Source organism: Solea senegalensis, linkage group LG11, assembly GCF_019176455.1.
Source record: "Solea senegalensis isolate Sse05_10M linkage group LG11, IFAPA_SoseM_1, whole genome shotgun sequence".
Classification (NCBI taxonomy): Eukaryota; Metazoa; Chordata; class Actinopteri; order Pleuronectiformes; family Soleidae; genus Solea; species Solea senegalensis.
Window position 1 is genome coordinate 6,767,755 of NC_058031.1, and position 17,167 is coordinate 6,784,921.

The 17,167-nt window shown below is 39.6% G+C and overlaps 1 protein-coding gene across 2 annotated transcripts in view; it reads right to left on the reverse strand.

Moving 5' to 3' along the window:
* The window catches only part of grm4 (glutamate receptor, metabotropic 4), a 168,486-nt gene that overhangs the window by 23,733 nt on the left and 127,586 nt on the right, over nucleotides 1-17,167 (reverse strand). For both annotated transcript variants that reach the window (XM_044039431.1, XM_044039432.1), the window contains exons 4-6: nucleotides 7,767-7,902; nucleotides 4,194-4,348; nucleotides 3,258-3,398 (exon numbers count right to left, since the gene is read on the reverse strand). In XM_044039431.1, coding sequence (XP_043895366.1) covers nucleotides 3,258-3,398; nucleotides 4,194-4,348; nucleotides 7,767-7,902 — 432 coding nt within the window. The remainder of the gene's footprint in view (nucleotides 1-3,257; nucleotides 3,399-4,193; nucleotides 4,349-7,766; nucleotides 7,903-17,167) is intronic.

Below are 17,167 nucleotides of genomic sequence, written 5' to 3' on the forward strand. Positions count from 1 at the left end.
GAAAATGGTGCTTTTGAGGGGCAAATATTCAGTGCGTACAAGAGGGAAAGCACTGCCAACACTCTTAATAAAGCAAATTTAGAGACTAGACTCAACTCATAACTGATGTTTTAGGCTTACTGACAAGTGATAACAAAAAGAATCTCATGATAGAAGAGTGACATGTCTGTCTGTTATTGCCAGTTAACCTTTTTCATAAACACACCGAGCTAGAAATCAAGCAGTTTCATCACCTGCACCCACCAACATGTTATGAGAGCTCAGCTCTAACAAATGCCTATAGAATATGTATTGTTATAAACTGTCCGTGTCAAGGAAAACGTAGCTCACGACCTGTGGACAGGTCATATTGATAGTGTATTTGCTGCACTCTGGGGATATTCATACAGAGTAATGTGTTTTTCGGGGATGACAATGTCAGTCTGAAGCTACAAAGTAAATCTTGGCCTCGAGGGCAGTAAACACAACACTGGGAAAAGGATGAAGCGAGGATGTGAATTATACATTTGCTCTCTGTGTTGTTTTCCTTGCACTCTGTGTCCGATACACATTAATGTCTCATACCTGGAAGATGATCCGTTACTACCTTGCTGTAATCGTACATTTCCCCGAGATGGAGTGATAGCGTGTGATTAAAAGCTTTGATAGAACACACAAAAGAATTAGATGTCGGGATGAGCCGATACGATACTCCGTATCCATGTTGAATCACTAGAGCGAGTACAGGAACAATGAAAAACATAGATCCTGATAAGATCCATAAACCCCAAAATAACACATCGATGCTTCACTAAGCAAAGATTGTAAATGTGTTGTAAAAAAAAAAAAAACACCAAGAAGCTTTTAACTGAGTCATGTTTGGGCCTGTTTATTTCTCTTTTTTTATGGGAGCAGAATCTGTGTTACGCAGTTTGAGCGTTATGTGTTTGAAATGGCTGATTATGATTGGGTGGTGTTGCATCATCATAAATGGGCTGTTAATGACATAGACACTGTTAAAACTGTTTTTGTTTTTATCTTTTGGCAAAAATTGCTCATAGCTTTTTACAGTTTGCCTAATACAGCGTTATTACGGCGGGAGAGAGACTTTAAGTCTGGACAGGAAAGGATTGTACTTTCTAAGAGTGACAATGGCAAAGATAGTTAGCTCTGAATTAAATGTTTGTTTGTAACACATGGCGGCAAAAATGCATTGCTCCCGGGAGGCTACCCAGCGAATGAAAAGGGGCTGCAGCAATTCAGCTCAAGATCAGCCACCATGTCAACTGATTGATGAGGAAATAATTTTCCAGAAACCTGCTAGTAGGAATTTTTGGGAGTTATTTCCCCTCATTTACCAAGGGATTTGTTGTTTAGAGAATTAACAATTAAGTCACTGCTTGACTTTGCCTGTTCCTCTATTGTCCCAATTTAGTGTGTCTCCGCTGGTATTCGGTGACATTTTGTTTAATGTCAGATAGATTTTAAGCAGCGAAAGGACCTCACATCGAAGATGCAATGTTTATTATGCGACGATCTTCCAAATAACTCATTTAGAATGTTGCCACAGTGTCGTCAGAGTTTACACTATAGTTTAACAATATAGGCACTGGAGTTTGATCATCCGTCCATTATCTACCACTTTATCCTTCACGTGAGGGTCGCAGGGGTTGCTATGCAAATATCATCTCACATAGGGCGATAGGCGGAGACAAACAACCATCCACTCTCACACCTACAGTCACTTTAGAGTGTCCAATCTACCTAATGTGGATTAATCTACCTACTGCATGTTTTTTGGACTGTGGGAGGAAACCAGAGAACCCGGGCACCGACAGGGAGAACATGCAAACACCATGCAGAAAAGCCCTTCCAACGTTCCAACCGGGTCACGGACGCGGGTCTTCTTGCCGCAAAGGCAAGAGTGCTAACCACTACACCAACCACACGGCCATGATTGATCATTTACAGTTACAGTCTGTCAAGTCAGAAATACCCGGAGCCAAACTAAACCGTCAGTAAAAGTGTAAGTACTCTCAGTTGAAACCCGTCTTTGCAGCATATGAAAAAGCAACAGAGGAGTTGGCGAGCAGTGACCGTACTGGGGCGTGGCTGTGTCACTATGTGTTGTGATGTGGGCGGGGTCATGGGGAACGCGGACTGACAGCTACTCGGTGCATTATGGCTACAAAGTGGAAACGGTCGTCGGGGTAAGCAGCTCGGAGCTACTGCCGGACATTTATTGAGGTTTCTGAGTGTTTGACTGTGGGCACATGTGTCGTATCTGGGTTAGCAGCTCTGCTCGAGGCTCCCCTGCTGTGTGTTTGGGAGAGTGTCGGCTCATAGTCACAGCCATGCTTTATATTGTGATTAACGTTACGCATTGTCAGCCCTAAATACCTTGTTAAACTCTGACCAAGCACGGTTATCGGTGAGACCATGTGCTAGGTTTATTGCCACTGCAGAGGAATAAATCTTGCTCATGTAAATGTTTGTCAAGTCCAAACTAATGTAGGGTCGTTCTGTTGTTTAACTTAAGTTATTTAACATTCGTTACCAGTTCCGTACAGAAAAAACTAAACAAAAAAAACAGTGGATAATTGCATACTCGTAATAAGCATTTCAACGTCTTCATTATTTTCCAGTGCTTATGTGTAACATTATCCCAAATGGAATGCTCTCTGAAGAAGCGCTGACCACTTACACTCATATGAACATGGAATTCACTAAAAATGTAAATAGCTGTTAGTTTGTGAGAGTGTATGAAAGCGTTGTCATTTTACAGATATTGTAGTTATAGGAATATAAACATGACCGTTGCCACCTTTTAAATCAGTCGGTTTTGACTACTTGAGATGCAGAGTAGTTCTGCAGACTTGTGTGGGAGACAGACCTGTGGAGACTACAGATTTTAATGACCTGAAAGCTTGTTTCTAATGTGCTGATTGGATTTACTATTGATTATGTTTTCAGCACAGGCGGTGGCACAGTTTTGCGATTGCTGTTGTCGTCCAACTGCAAATTAAACTCGCCAGCAGACAAGTAATGGGAACATTAATTTCTCCTGGACGAAAATTAGAGATTCCCATTCACTTATCTACGCCCATTTCATTTAACCTAAATTAGAGAAGTGTGATTCCTCTCTCCCTGATGACAAATAAATTTACCACAGCATAACAACTACACACACACACATAATGTATTCACAGCAGACCCAATCAATACACTTGGCCAGTGAGTGAGTGCTTTCCATTGCCTATCTATTGATGTATACTCACTTGTGCATTTTTTGATGCCAGACCCTTTCTTCACAGCGTGCCGACTCAACTTGCACTGGAAGTTGTTCTCCCAGAACTCTGCAAACCAGATGTTCCTTCTATTGTTCTCTAATGTTCTGCTGATGAAATAGCGATCAAAACCTGAAAGGAATAGGACACAAATGCTGTTAAAAAAACAGTAATAATTGAGTGTCTGAAGGACTTAAATAATTGAAATAATTGAAAATCTTTAAAAAAAAACACATTCTTTACTCTAGTGGTTGCTGGTGGTTAGTCAGTGGATATCAGTAGTGATCACTTTTAAAGATCCATTGATTTATCATTAGATGGAGCCCTGCCCTCCAATAATTTAACAAAAAAAACACACAATGTAGTTTATTTTTTCCTATTTGGTAAACTTTTATAGTTTAGACAAGTATGTAATTATATGCATACTTGGTTATACATTGGCTTTGGTAAAGATCTATACATTTAAGATTAATAGGGACGCACATATAATATATTGGCTTTAAAATGGATTATAGAATATTGGCAAACACACACAAGATATGCCAGTATGACTAATGACTACAACACTAGGCCTAATAGGCCGCTACCTGCATGACTTCTATGCTGGTGTGCCTTCTACAAATATTATTTTTTTTTTTACGTTTTTTTATTTTGCTCAATGAAGAAAAGGTATATCTACATCTGCTGCAGAATGACTTGGCAAAATATGATGTTGATTTCTCTACAGAAGAGAGAAAACACTCTCAGTGGTTGGACACAGGGAAAAACTTATATATGTGTATGTGGTATAGATTTAGACAACCGTGCTGACACAGCACTTAATGTTATGTACGTGGGGGAAAGCAATACACAGAGTAAGTAATTAGACAATTAAAAAAAAACATTTACTGCAGGTACACAAGTGACAGTTAAGTGTTTTACATGTACCTTTGATGGACTGTCGTTTCGGTAGGATGGTGACTGCACCTTCTGCCATTTCTTCCTGGTTAAGAATTGGAGAGATTTTGGAGCCCCAGCTGTCTGAGCCCACCCAGATGAAGTGGCCCGTTTGATTGGCCTTCTTAGCAGCTAGAAGGAGTCGTCTTTGGGAAAGAGTGGCAGACAGAGACGTCTAATTAGACCTTTTACAAAAATGTTGCTGCCACCATAAACCTGCACGATAAATCGTTAAAAAAAATCATGATCTCCATTCACAACTGCACGTGATGTCATTTCTAAATGACAACGGTTCTTCTGCAATCCTATTTTTCCTCCCGAGTTTCTCTCCCCAAACACAGCCTCGTTGCTGCCTTCTCTCTCAACATATAAAGGGCCTTTACGTCACGTGATTCAGTGACGAGACTCACACAACCACCCGACCCGAGCTTGTGCCGAAAAAAAGGTTTGCATTCGGCTCGGCGCTCGCGATCGCAGGCTTTCAGCACTGCTGTCGCTAAATACACCAGACTCCTCTGTTAAATTTAGACATTTCCTTGCTAAATGTTGGAGATTAACCCAGGTTTTCAGGATTGTTAAGTCTTTTTAACTGATCTACAGTTCGGCATTGTTCGGTTTCACTGTTGTGCCTCTTCCTGTGAAGGCACTCTGACCAGTCAGTGCCCGGCAAGTCTGACGACGGTTATGACGTCACGAGTCAAGCTAGTGGAAACACATGTGTCATATGTCACTTAAACCACTACAATAATATAACAATAAGCCCATTATGCAGAGCCGTGTTCATGGCACTTTCATAAATGCCTAACTGAATGTTCCTAATCTTTTGTTCATAAGTGCAAGAAATAATAATAAAAAAAAACGTGCCAGAGAATCGTGATCTGAATTGTAAGCCAAAAACAAAGCCGTAATTCACATTTCTTCCAGAATCGTGCCGCCCTATTTTCTACTCAAATACACTCTTATTGAAATACAAAATAAACAGCTGCTACATAATTCATTTAATGACAATTCTGTCTGGACAAGGTTGGACTGAGAGACACCACATCTATGTATTCCCCGTGTAGTGTGCTTCTTTTCTGCCGTGGCAAAATGACACCCCAGCCACATTTGTTCAGGCTTGTTGCCAATGGAAGGAAGTGTTGGGAGTCGTAAAAAAAGGAAGAGGAAAAAAAACTGCCAGCAAGCTCTGAGACAGCAGCAGTGTTACATCAAGAAGGCTCGAGCACAGCAACATTAAATTTAAACCCAGCCACCTGGCATGTGAAGCATTACTGGCCATTATATTGCCCCAAAGATGCTGGGGCCATAAATATTAAGCATCATGTTGTGTTGTACACCATGTCAGCTTTTTTTTACATGGAAGACACTTTTTTTCTTTTTTTTTAAACATCCACTGTAAGTCTAGGCACTTGCATAAAAAGGACGTCATAACCTTGTGAAATAATTGCCACAGATTGTTGTGAAATGTGTGAGTCATCCTAAGTTATGACCCTGAGGTTTTTATGTTTGATTGGTAATGATTTTCCCCCGAGTCTGCTCTCAAGAAATTTAGTTAAATGAGCATGTCTTAAGGTGCAATTATGCACCCCATTGAGTGAAAATGAAAGAGATAGATTTTTCCATCTTCTGGACATTACATCGTGGAGATGGGGCTGGATAATCTGAAAGGTTTGATTAAAAATTAACTCAGTGAGGAGGTGTGGGGGGTCATGAGTGGGCAAGCGGGCTTCCTTTTAACTTTGACAGGTTGGAGGTGCAGTTTCCAACTCAAGCTAAGTTTGTTTGTGAATAAAATTGTCAACATCACCTGACACAACATTTAGCCACATGGAGTGTTACACACATTACATTATCATTTGATCTAGTACCATGGTTCTCAAACTGTGGTACGTGTCCCACCCGTGGTACGCAAGCTCAGAAATACTGTTGTGGATGTGTGATTGGAGTGGAGCTGACCAAATTTGAGTGCTTAGAAAATGAAACAAATAACAAAACAAACATAGATAAATGAAATAATAATAATTAGAGTCATTATATCTTTCGTCTGAAGTATTTGTGAGGACGAAAGATAATCTGTGAAAGAGCAAATGATCTTATTGGGAATAAATCTGCCTCCTGTGAAATGTCCATAGCTTACTTTGCTCGGCCTATTTACACCACTGTATTTTAACATTGGTGATAATGGTGTTACTTCAAGAGCTCAATATTTTCTCAGTGGTACTTCATATTAGAAGTTTGAGAATCACTTATGTGTAAGATACTTAGTACTTTTATTCAATCAAATCTTTAAAAAATGACCTTTATTATTGCAAATTAATGTTCTAACTGTAGGAGTTAAACTATATTACATTTAAATTAAATGTTCACAAAACTTAACTGTGGTTTATCCGGGTTAGTTTCATTTCTATTTCCTTGTTCTCAGAATTTGTAGTCTCACTGGACGCTTTGAGGCCACAGAGTACACGGCCATCATTTATTCTGCACTCTTTATAACGCTGTAAGTATTATATTCATATAACTAATCAGAGATTGCATTAAGGGGTTCAATCAAAGCAGCTCTGCAGTGATGGAACCCCACTGGATTTCTATAATGACTACATATCCAGACTATTACAAGTTGTCAGGGCTGGATTAAGTCAATGAGAAAAGGGACTTCTGGCCTGGTCATCATCAGCTGACCACTCCCTGTATCACTGCCCACTATGCTACTGCCCAGTAGCATAAATGAGTAAATCTAAATCTAATCTCCTCAAACCTGCACGTATGTACAGTCAAAAGCCTAGACATCTTGCATAGTGCCACTTTATAGTTTTTCAATTATTATTTCTTTCAATGTAGAACATTCAATTTAAAATAAATACAATAATTATGGCCCCTGCATCAAAGTGCCATGGCCAGGCTTTACTTTTACAGGTAGGATTACATCACTATAAAAAATAGCTGTGTGGGAAATATTGCTCTGTAAACACAGGTTGATCAAATCAAAAGTAATTTGCTTGAAACATTTACTAAAAAGAAATTCCTTATGACTGCAGTTTTGTACTTAGAGACATCAGTGGACATTTTCAGTCTTTGCAACTATCCATTTAGTTCTGGTCTTATTTTTTTACATAACACTGCTAGACATTACTTTAAGTGCTGTTCCCTTAGGTGGCATTAGCAAAATACTTGTTGTTGTTTTTGTGCTTATAATTATCTAACTTGTCTGTTATATCCCAGTGACGAGGTTAATGGAAATGTGAGTATACCCAAATTGAACCGTATTTGCCATTTACACCTCATGAATATTAACACGTGGGTAGCAGACTGTACAAGAAAAGGGCAATTAATATTGTTATCCTCACATGAGACATTGTGACATTTTAACGTCAGCTGCAAAGGCCTCTGGTAAAACTAAACATTTATCACTTTGGACGTCAGCAGATATTCCTTCTTAAAGTTTGGTGTGCTTTCACTTTGGAGAAAATACACATGGCGGTAGGGATGTTATTGAGAAATCATTAAACAAGAAAGTCATAATAAGTGAGGTTAACTGACAGCAATTAAATGTTTCTCTGTGCTCACCTGATGTCATCCTCGTTGGCAAAGATAATGACTACTCGGGCATTGGGGTTTTCACTCAGCCTGCGAATTATCTTGTCAAACTCTCCGGTTCTTGGTTCACGTGGTATTTTCACCGACTGTGAAATGCACAGGCCACCTTATTGGAAGACAAAAGGGAAAAAAAACATATTTAAGGGAGCATAAAAATACGTTTTCTACAGCAGAAGAGATTTGAACTTAACAAGCCCAACCCTTAACCTAAACCAAACTTTTAAACCAGGTTTTAATGCTCAAAAAGTCCTTTTAAGGGGTGACCGAGGACAAGCCTATGGTTTATGAACTTTTTGGTCCTCTCAAAGGTACCCATACAAGAACATACAAACACACACACATAGAGCGATAGAGAGAGCTCTTCCATTTCGGCTGCGCAAGATATTAGTCTTTTGTTTCTACGGTACTTAAGTCATGCGTTGTATATCTGTCTTTTTATGTTACTTGTCCAGACTGGTCTCTGGAAACGTGGAGCTGTGTGTTGCAGGAACAGCAGCAGCTGTGACTGGCACAGGCGCAGTCAGTCAGTCAGTCAGTCAGTTGTTTAGGAAACTTTTGCATGGCTTAGCATTCTATTGGTGGAGTACACATTTTTCAATATCATACAATTCTGTTTGGGAGAAGCCAAAATTGTGATTGTAATTAAAATATAGCTGTGAGGTTTATTTTTAGCAGTAGAATCAACCTCTGAAACTTTCATGGGTGCTTGTTGGTGTGTTCGAGCCAAATTGTGTGTCAAATTACAATTTTGGTAAAACATTACCATGTTTTCTTCAGTCTACAGACTGAAGAAAATATCTTTGATTCTCACAGATCTGCACAAATATCACACAGTAATCAGTTTAAACATGTTATTCAAATAAAAATAGTTATGTACAAACTATTCCCCCGAATCATACTGCAATCGCAATTTCAGTCAAAATAATCGCACTTAGATATTAATTCAAAATCGTTCAGCCCCAGTGTTGCAGGTGACATGAAAACAAAACACCACAATACTAAGACACACAAAGTCTTGTGGATCTAATCAAGCATGGTGTTAAGTCATTTGACAATGGTTTGAGTGTACCAGGCATTTATTTATATTTAAACCTTGTGCACCACAGCTTTAAACATTCTAATGTTGCCGTTTAAGGTTGTGAGTCCTTTTCAAGCTTTTTGTGACACAGAAACATTGGTCTTCCATGGAAAACAACTCCCCATCCTTTAAATCTTTTTTTGATAGATTTACTATTAAATGTGTTCAGGTGCAGTATTTCACAATATGAGCAATGTGGGGTATTATAAAAAAATCTTTTCTGCGACCACAGGGGCAGCTTTGAGACATGGGGGGCCATCAATTCAGTTTATGGTCCTGTCAGTGGGTCCAGGGGAATTTGGTAGCATTTTGGAAGTCTATAAATTTTGCAATTGAAAACTGGTGTTCTTTGTTCTGAGTCATTTTTTTCTTATTACACTGGGCTGTTTGTTCAGCCTGCAAACCACAATTTACTAAAGTTTGCTTGCTTCAGTTTAAAGAGCGTTCTCACCATTTTAGAGATGCTCTGGTAATGAAGTGTCCCCTGGTTACCAACAAGCCAAGGTCTAATTCCCAGTGTAACATTTGAAGACAACCATTGTCCCCTCTATCAAAATGCCACAGAGCATTTGCATGCTAATGTATTACCCTTGTGACCCAAAGCAGAAACAGCTGAATGAACAGTCAGAGCAGGAATAGCATCATCTAGTGAATTTCACAGCTGCTGGACTTGCACCACAACACAAAGCAAAGCCTGGCCCAGCGTCAGGGACTAACAGGTTGAGTGGCTGCAAATGTTGCTGAAAATGAACAGTAGATGTCATGATGTTGGACAGCTTTGCTCATGGGCTTAAAATGTCTCATCAGGTCCGGTTCACTCAGTAGTGCTTTGTTTTACTCGTACACTGGCAACGCATTTAATGATGTTTACCTTTTTCACTGTAGCTGTTTTTCCCCCCCTTTTTTTTCGAAGTGTTGCATTGGTCTCCTGTGGTTATGTATGTAACTGTTACGACATGAATTTGCCGGCGTATACAACCACTTGCCTGGTTAACAGATTAGCAGCTGCTTCCTTGGCCCGTGGCATTTTTATTGATGATGTTCTGAATTCAGGACCTTTTTACTACCGCCAGTGAGGCAGCAAAAATGTAATGTTGGACTTTGCTTCAAGCGAAATCAAACAGAACAGTTAACATATTTAACAGTCAAGAATCTGGAATTTTTCAAAAGTTGAAAGAGATATCTAATGACCCAGGGTGAAATTGTGAAATGATAGTAGATGCCTTTTACCATCTCAGACCTACTTTGCACTACCTGTACATATTTTGAATGAATGTATCCTATAGGTGACACGATAGTGGGAAAAGATGGAAAAGTAAAGTGAAAACATTGCATTTTCTTTCAACTCTAAAGTGGGGGAGTTGGTATGAGAACGTGGAGGGAAAGGCAAGGATATCCCAAAAGGGAAATTCATGTGCATATCATAGTCAATAATAAAATCAAATCTGAAAATAAAGTGCTACACTGCAGGAAAGGAAATGACCATAATACCAATGTGTTAACTTATCAGGTTAGGTAATGGCATATATCGTCACATATTGGTGTGGCAGCTCACGTGACAAGTAATTAATATTTATTTGAGTCTCCAGTTCACTTCAACAGTGGCTGAGATTTATAGACCAGAATCCCCAGTATACAAAGAGCCAAAATCTCTGTTGTACATGTACAGCTGCCAAGGTTTGGACACTCTCATGTACGTGCCCCTGATTGTTCTTTGACTTAAGGTAAGAGCTGTATCTGTTTAACTCTTGGTCATTATACTAACAATACCCAGTCAGACTTCTTTCAGAAGCTCTTTGCTCTCAGAGACTCTATCAATTATTAGACTCAATGTCTTTGCCTCACTTGTACGCCAGTCCCCCATTCCCTTAACATCTGCTCTGTGGCAGCAGAGCACTCATCCCTTCCTTTTCTTCTCCTCTCACATCAGAGACAGCAGTCTGAAGCATTACTTAACCTAGTGAGAGAACCGAGGGATAAGAACCCAACCTATGGGAGTGAAAGCACATTCAATAATGGGCCCTTGTGTTGGATCTCTTCATCCACATCTCTCCATCCAAGCATCGCTTAAGCCTCTTTCACACTAAAATGAGTATACCTGGGATTTTCTTTTAACCCAGATGAATCCAGTCCCTCATTTAAACTCAGCAGACTTAACAATTTTAAGTTGCTTGCAAAATTAAGTGTTAACATTCGCTGAAAATAGTCATGGATAACGGCTTGCACAGGAAACGACGGCAGAATTTTCACTGCTACCAAAAAGGTCTCACTAATGCAAATTGGAGCCAAAGCCAATAAAGATATGCATGCATTGAATCAGGAGTGAATTCTGATTAAACACTGGTCAAAACCCATTTACACCTTGGGATTAAATGGGTTTGGGGATTATGATTGTAGGAGGGTCAAGTACACAACCCCATGACTAAAGGACCAAACTCAAACCCCATGGTGTTTTGTGTGTTGCTCGTAGTGAAAGTCCTACACTTTTCCCCCAACATGTTCTCTGTCACATATCTTTTAATTTGATTTGCCCAAATTTAATTTATGCAACATTGTAATGACACTTCACTTGTTTGAATGGTGGAATTCATTTTACATGTGGATGCTGCTGTGAAAGCTTTGCTGTGAGACCCTATCTGCTCCTTAATTGACCTTGGTATGATAATAACCCTGCATCATTACATATATTAACTTTAGCTAATGAATCAAGTCTCATTACAGGAATCAGATTTCAATAGAAACATGACATTTGGCCACTGGACAGAATGCAATTAGGAAAATCCAGTTCAGTCTCCTGAGACTTCCCTCAGACTCAGCCCTTGACCACGACCACCCTTGACCAGAGACTATCAATATAATACTATTAAAATGTGTAGCAGCCCAGATTTAACTCCATTACCCTTGCTCTGCGTGTCTTCAGAGACATACATCTGTTTATTAATTGTACTATGCATTAAAGTTGGCTTGATGTGACTTGTACCCCAGGTCAGACATAAGAAAAAAGAATCGTTAATCCTCCTGATGAGCACTTTCTCCGTGCCTAAACATAACAAGCCATCTGTGCAGTCCATCAAACTAAAGCATCTTTTCATCTGTTGCTAAAATCATAACGAGGCAATGAGCGGTGTATGTTCCTCACAACGCTCATGCTATAACACTCTTAACATCTGTGCCATGTCGAAGAACCACCTCTAAAAATACCCGTTGCTGAGGAGACTGTGAGCCTCCACCCTTTGTGTCTTCAATTGTCAGCCGCAGTCTCTGCTCTCCTAATAGCTCAGAACACTAATATTCCTTCTCATTTGACACCCATGGGAGCGACGGTGCTGTCATAAACATTAAATTATGCCCTGACATGGTGGCTGATTGCAGCACAACTCCCGTGGATGGCGAACAGTTGTGCAGAAGCACACAAAATGCTCTCAAGTGGGAGCTGTGGTGAAAGTGCAGGTATAAAATGAGCCTCTTTATTGGGATACCGTGAGTTGAAAATAGCTACACAAGCAGGTTTCATTTGCTGAGTAACAATAACGGCATATACAGAGCAGCAAACTCACACTAACGTGATGTCATCTCGACAGTTGCTGTTTTGCTGGAATATTCAGTGTTGCTCTATTGAATGTTGAATGAAAACAAGCTGCTGCTTGTGTTGCGTGGCAACAAATGATTTCTTTGACGACAGACAGTGTCAGTTATGATTCTGACAGTGCATCATAGTACACATACACTGCCCGGTCAAAATAAAATCAAGCATTTTGTGTCTGTTTTGACCACCTGTAGCTTTGATTATTATGACTGCATTTGCCGTGGCATTGCTTATTAGATAATGCAATGTAATGTACTTTATTTAATACACACAGTTTGATACATTTGTGCCAAGCTCTTGTATTTAAGATGACATTGTACTGCTATTAAATACATTTAAATAGTCAGCTGACTTTTTTTTCGGCACAAACCTGTCCAACTGAGGCAACCCCAGATCATAGCACTGCTCCCACAGACTTGTGTAGTAGACACTATGTGAAATATAAGAATATGTGTCAGCATTAGATCAAAATTAAAAGTTTTTTTTTGGCCAAAACAAGATGATATGGATCATACTTAATCATTTCAATAATACCCTGCTTCTATTGTATACGGAATTATTAATGCAAATGACTTGATCAGATTGCAATAAACTGGCTTCTGATGTTATTCTGCCTTTCTGTCAATGTATGCTGGGACACGGCCAGTCGCCTGACAGGAAGAGCAAATGAATGGGTGGGTGGAATTGATTATAGGCAAGAACAACAACAATACATGTGTGATCCTGAGGAATTATAAGTATTACGCTGTGTTTTGACATTGTTTTTTTGGGTGTTTTTGTTGTTGTTGTTTTTTTACACATTTTTATTTATATGTTATTCCCCTGAGCAGAAATATAGGAGTTGGGAGTGAAAGGAGGAGAGGAGAGAATGAAATAATAATAAAAAAAATCATTAAGGGAATCTGACCCTGAACTGAAAAGGCCTATAGGTTCAGTCCCCTGTCTCATCAGCCACCCTGCTAAAGTGTCCTGGAGCAAGACACTAAATCCCCCACAGTCCCCGGGGTGCTGTTCTGTCACTGAAGCTGTGCTTTGTGCAGAGCTAAGAGGATGAAAAGAAATGAAATCCTCCTCAGGGGTTCAATTACTGCATAATATCCCATTATAATTATTATAGACTGCTGACTCATAAATAGGGAAGGGAATTGAAAACTGGTTTCAGTTTAAAATTGGTTCCATAATGTCCAGACCACTAGAATTACTGACATGACATGTGTCCACGGTCAGGGCTTGAAAATGCAACCAATTTGGTTGTATGTGTGAGAAAAAATCTTTTGAGTGTGATTACATTTTTTCTTTGGTTGTAGTGGTACAGCTAAAATTTGCAGAGTTTCCCATACGTTCATCAATGCGTGGCAACAGAATTGACACTGATGGATTCTGTCCCCCAACCCCCCCACCCCCCCCCAAGCTCGTCACGGCTGTGTACGTGCACACTAAAGCGTGGCCATGCCACCTCTCGGGAACGGCACTACTGGCTCGGGAAATACTAAACACCGTTTATGCTGATATTAAGGGTAATCCTGAATGTCCTACACCCTCAGCGACTGCAGTGACTGAAGCTGGCACCTTGAAAAATGAGGGTGCCTTGAATCTGCTGGAAATGTATGAAATGAGAAATACCTAATAAACTCAATAGTCCGCTAGACTCGGTACGACTGGGGGTTGCAACATTCAGCCAATGCGAGTTTGCTTTCGCACTGCACTTTTGTGAAACAAACCAAAACTTTTGAAAAACGTATTCCCCTCATCACCTGAGGCGGCACTGCATCAATGACTGACAAGAAAAACAATCGACAAGAAAACTTGCTCATTTATTGGTTAGTGCGGGACAACTTCTATTTCCGCCACAGAGCAAATCATGGGGCTACAGCAAATCCTATCGGCCTTGAGTTATTTATTTTGTTTTATGCAAACATACTAAACATGTACACTGCAACAATAGGCTCAGCCATTTCTCACGGCTGTCATTCTACATGTGCGTATGTTCTGGTTGCGTTTACCCACAGTGTGTTGTGTAGTCTGCTTCCTACATTTGGTTCACTTGAAGCAAACAAAGACCTACATTTTTAGGCGGACCAGTGTTCGCTTCTTTGATGCGCATCAGAGTTCAGTTGCGTATTCACACCTCCCCAAATGAACCAGACTTTTCGAGCACCCTAAGAAACACTATTCTCCAACCAAACATCCAACCACATCAGCTTCATGCAAGATTAGTTGTTTTTTTCTTTGTTTGTCTAAGAAAACCTAACAAAAACAGACTTTAAACAGAGGAACTTTTGCACATAATAATTAGAATTAGGAAACAAAAACATTTTGAAGCTCAAGCATGCCTAAAACAGTCGGGTAAGGGCCAGGAGAGAGACCTTGTGAGATGATGCTTTTAAAAAGTTGCCAAACAAACAATATTTTCTGGCTGGCTGATACAAATCCTGCATAAACAACATAAATGAACATTTAACATTTGGTAGATTGCATCATTTGATTCGAACCATGAGTGGTTCTCAGACGGGAGAAGATGAACGACCCCAGCTCCACCTATGTATCACTGTAGTTTGTCTTTATTATGCCAAGTATTTGTCATCTTTCACATTCTGAAACTCTTCCACCACATCCATTTAAGTAGTTCTTCACTCTCTGTGTGTGTGTGTGAGAGAGAGAGAGATTGTTCACTGTATCTTCATTTAGAATTCATGTCAAACACATGAATGTGCATTCTGTGTGCCGCCTACATCTCATCGGGGTGTGGGTTAATATCACAGGGCAGCTTTGGACTGCATATGATGAGCCTTGGGTTCACTGTTGTGTGCTGCTGGGAAAATAAGGCAGAATTGTTGCTGAATGGTTTCAGTGAAGATGGTCAAGAGTCAAGTTTCGCCTCTCAGATATCTCTGAGCTGCAGAGCACAAACACATGCTCCCTGCATGTCTTTGCTCCGCCAGTGAAAATAGATATCTTTAGCAGAGGATTTATTAGATACTATGTGTAAAGAGAGACCAAGACGATAGACAAATCTGTAATATACAATGAAATGCAATAAGGTAACAGTGCATTATAAATGGTTGTTTTTCACTTTTTTTTAAAACAATCTGTTTAGGCTTGCACTTCTCTTTTTATCTGTATTATAATGGCCATTACATTCAGAAACGGGGAGTATTATAATCTGGTACTGTGAGGCATGAAAACCGCGCCCCTCTGCTCTTGTTTACTTAAAATTAGTACTTGTATCCCTGAGGACCATTTAAGTCCATTGAAATAGCTGACTGAAATAACTCATACTGTAAATATTTCAAACAGTATCTGAGGAGTAAATAAAGTTGCACATAAAAGCTTCAGGGGATCTCAAGCCAGTATCGCTTTTAACAACACTCATATGCATAGCATTAAAATGTCCATTATGCTGTTAGTGCTGTAAAATTCAGCACTGTACACTAATTTAAAGCTGCAGTTTGTAACTTTTAAACATCAACAGATATTTGTTACGTTTTAACCGCTGCCAGATTAGTACACACAATGAATCAGGAACTAAATTGGGTAAAACTTGTGGTTTCACTGGGGATGATAATGCTGAATGCTGGTTAAGCCTCACATCTTCACAGACTCCCTTTATGTTTCTCAGTATGGCAAAAAATCTGTGGCGACATTCCACACAGTGTAAGTAAAGCGAGACAATTTACATACAACACCAAGAAGAAGAACCCAGAAAAGGTTTCTATCGCTGAAACCTGGATGTTCAGTTGGAGTTCAGAACGTGAACATGTGCTATTGAAAATACCTGCCCAACATCAACCCAGTACTCCCTGAACAGCTGCCTGACAATCAAGTGCCTGCATGTTCAAGCTGCTGCTGTTTCCTTTACTATGCAGCTCCAGAGATCGCAGAGTGTTTCGGGGACCAAATTAACACTGACAGCTCAAATTCTCAAAAAAGCACTTTGCCGAAGTGGAAATTCCAAAATTGTATGCCCAAGTGCTGATCTCAAATCTGCTTATTACGCATAATAAACAAGTATTTCAATTTCCAATATCTAAAATAAAATAAATTTGAATCATTTCATGACTATGTTAACAATGTATTACTATTCATTTTACAATAGAGTCTCATAAAACATAGTTTAGTTGAACATAGTTTGAAGTTAGTGCAGCTGACTTTTTCTGTGTGTGTTTCATCTTCCAGTGATGATTCAAAAACAAAAACATAAATAAAGCATTCATCAGTTATCATATAGCATAGAAGACTTCTGTGGCTTTACTGTTGTCTTCTTTTTCTTGACAAACAGCCACATAGTGCTTCTGTTACCTGCCTTTGCTGCCTTACTGAAAGAAAGTGGTGCTGCTGGATTTTGGGGAATCAAAGGAGAATAAGATGAAACAAAATGATAGGAAGCAATTTGCAATTTCCAAGCTTTCTCTGTAGTCTTTTGTAACAGTTTGTGAATGTACTCATGGGGCGCTGCTCTGATGTTAATAAAAAAAGCCATTTACATGGTGGTGTGTGAAATCAAATAGGATTAAAGAGGACCGTGATTACTGTGATACATCTTCACATGTGGCTCATATATGGCCTCTGAAAAAGCAGTAATCAACTATTTGTCCGTGTAGATTCTCATTCATCCAGGTCATCGTTATCCAAAACACATCGAGTCAGTAGAAACAGGACTTTTTTTGTGACACTGTTTTGGAATCCACCAGTTCTTTTAAAAGGATA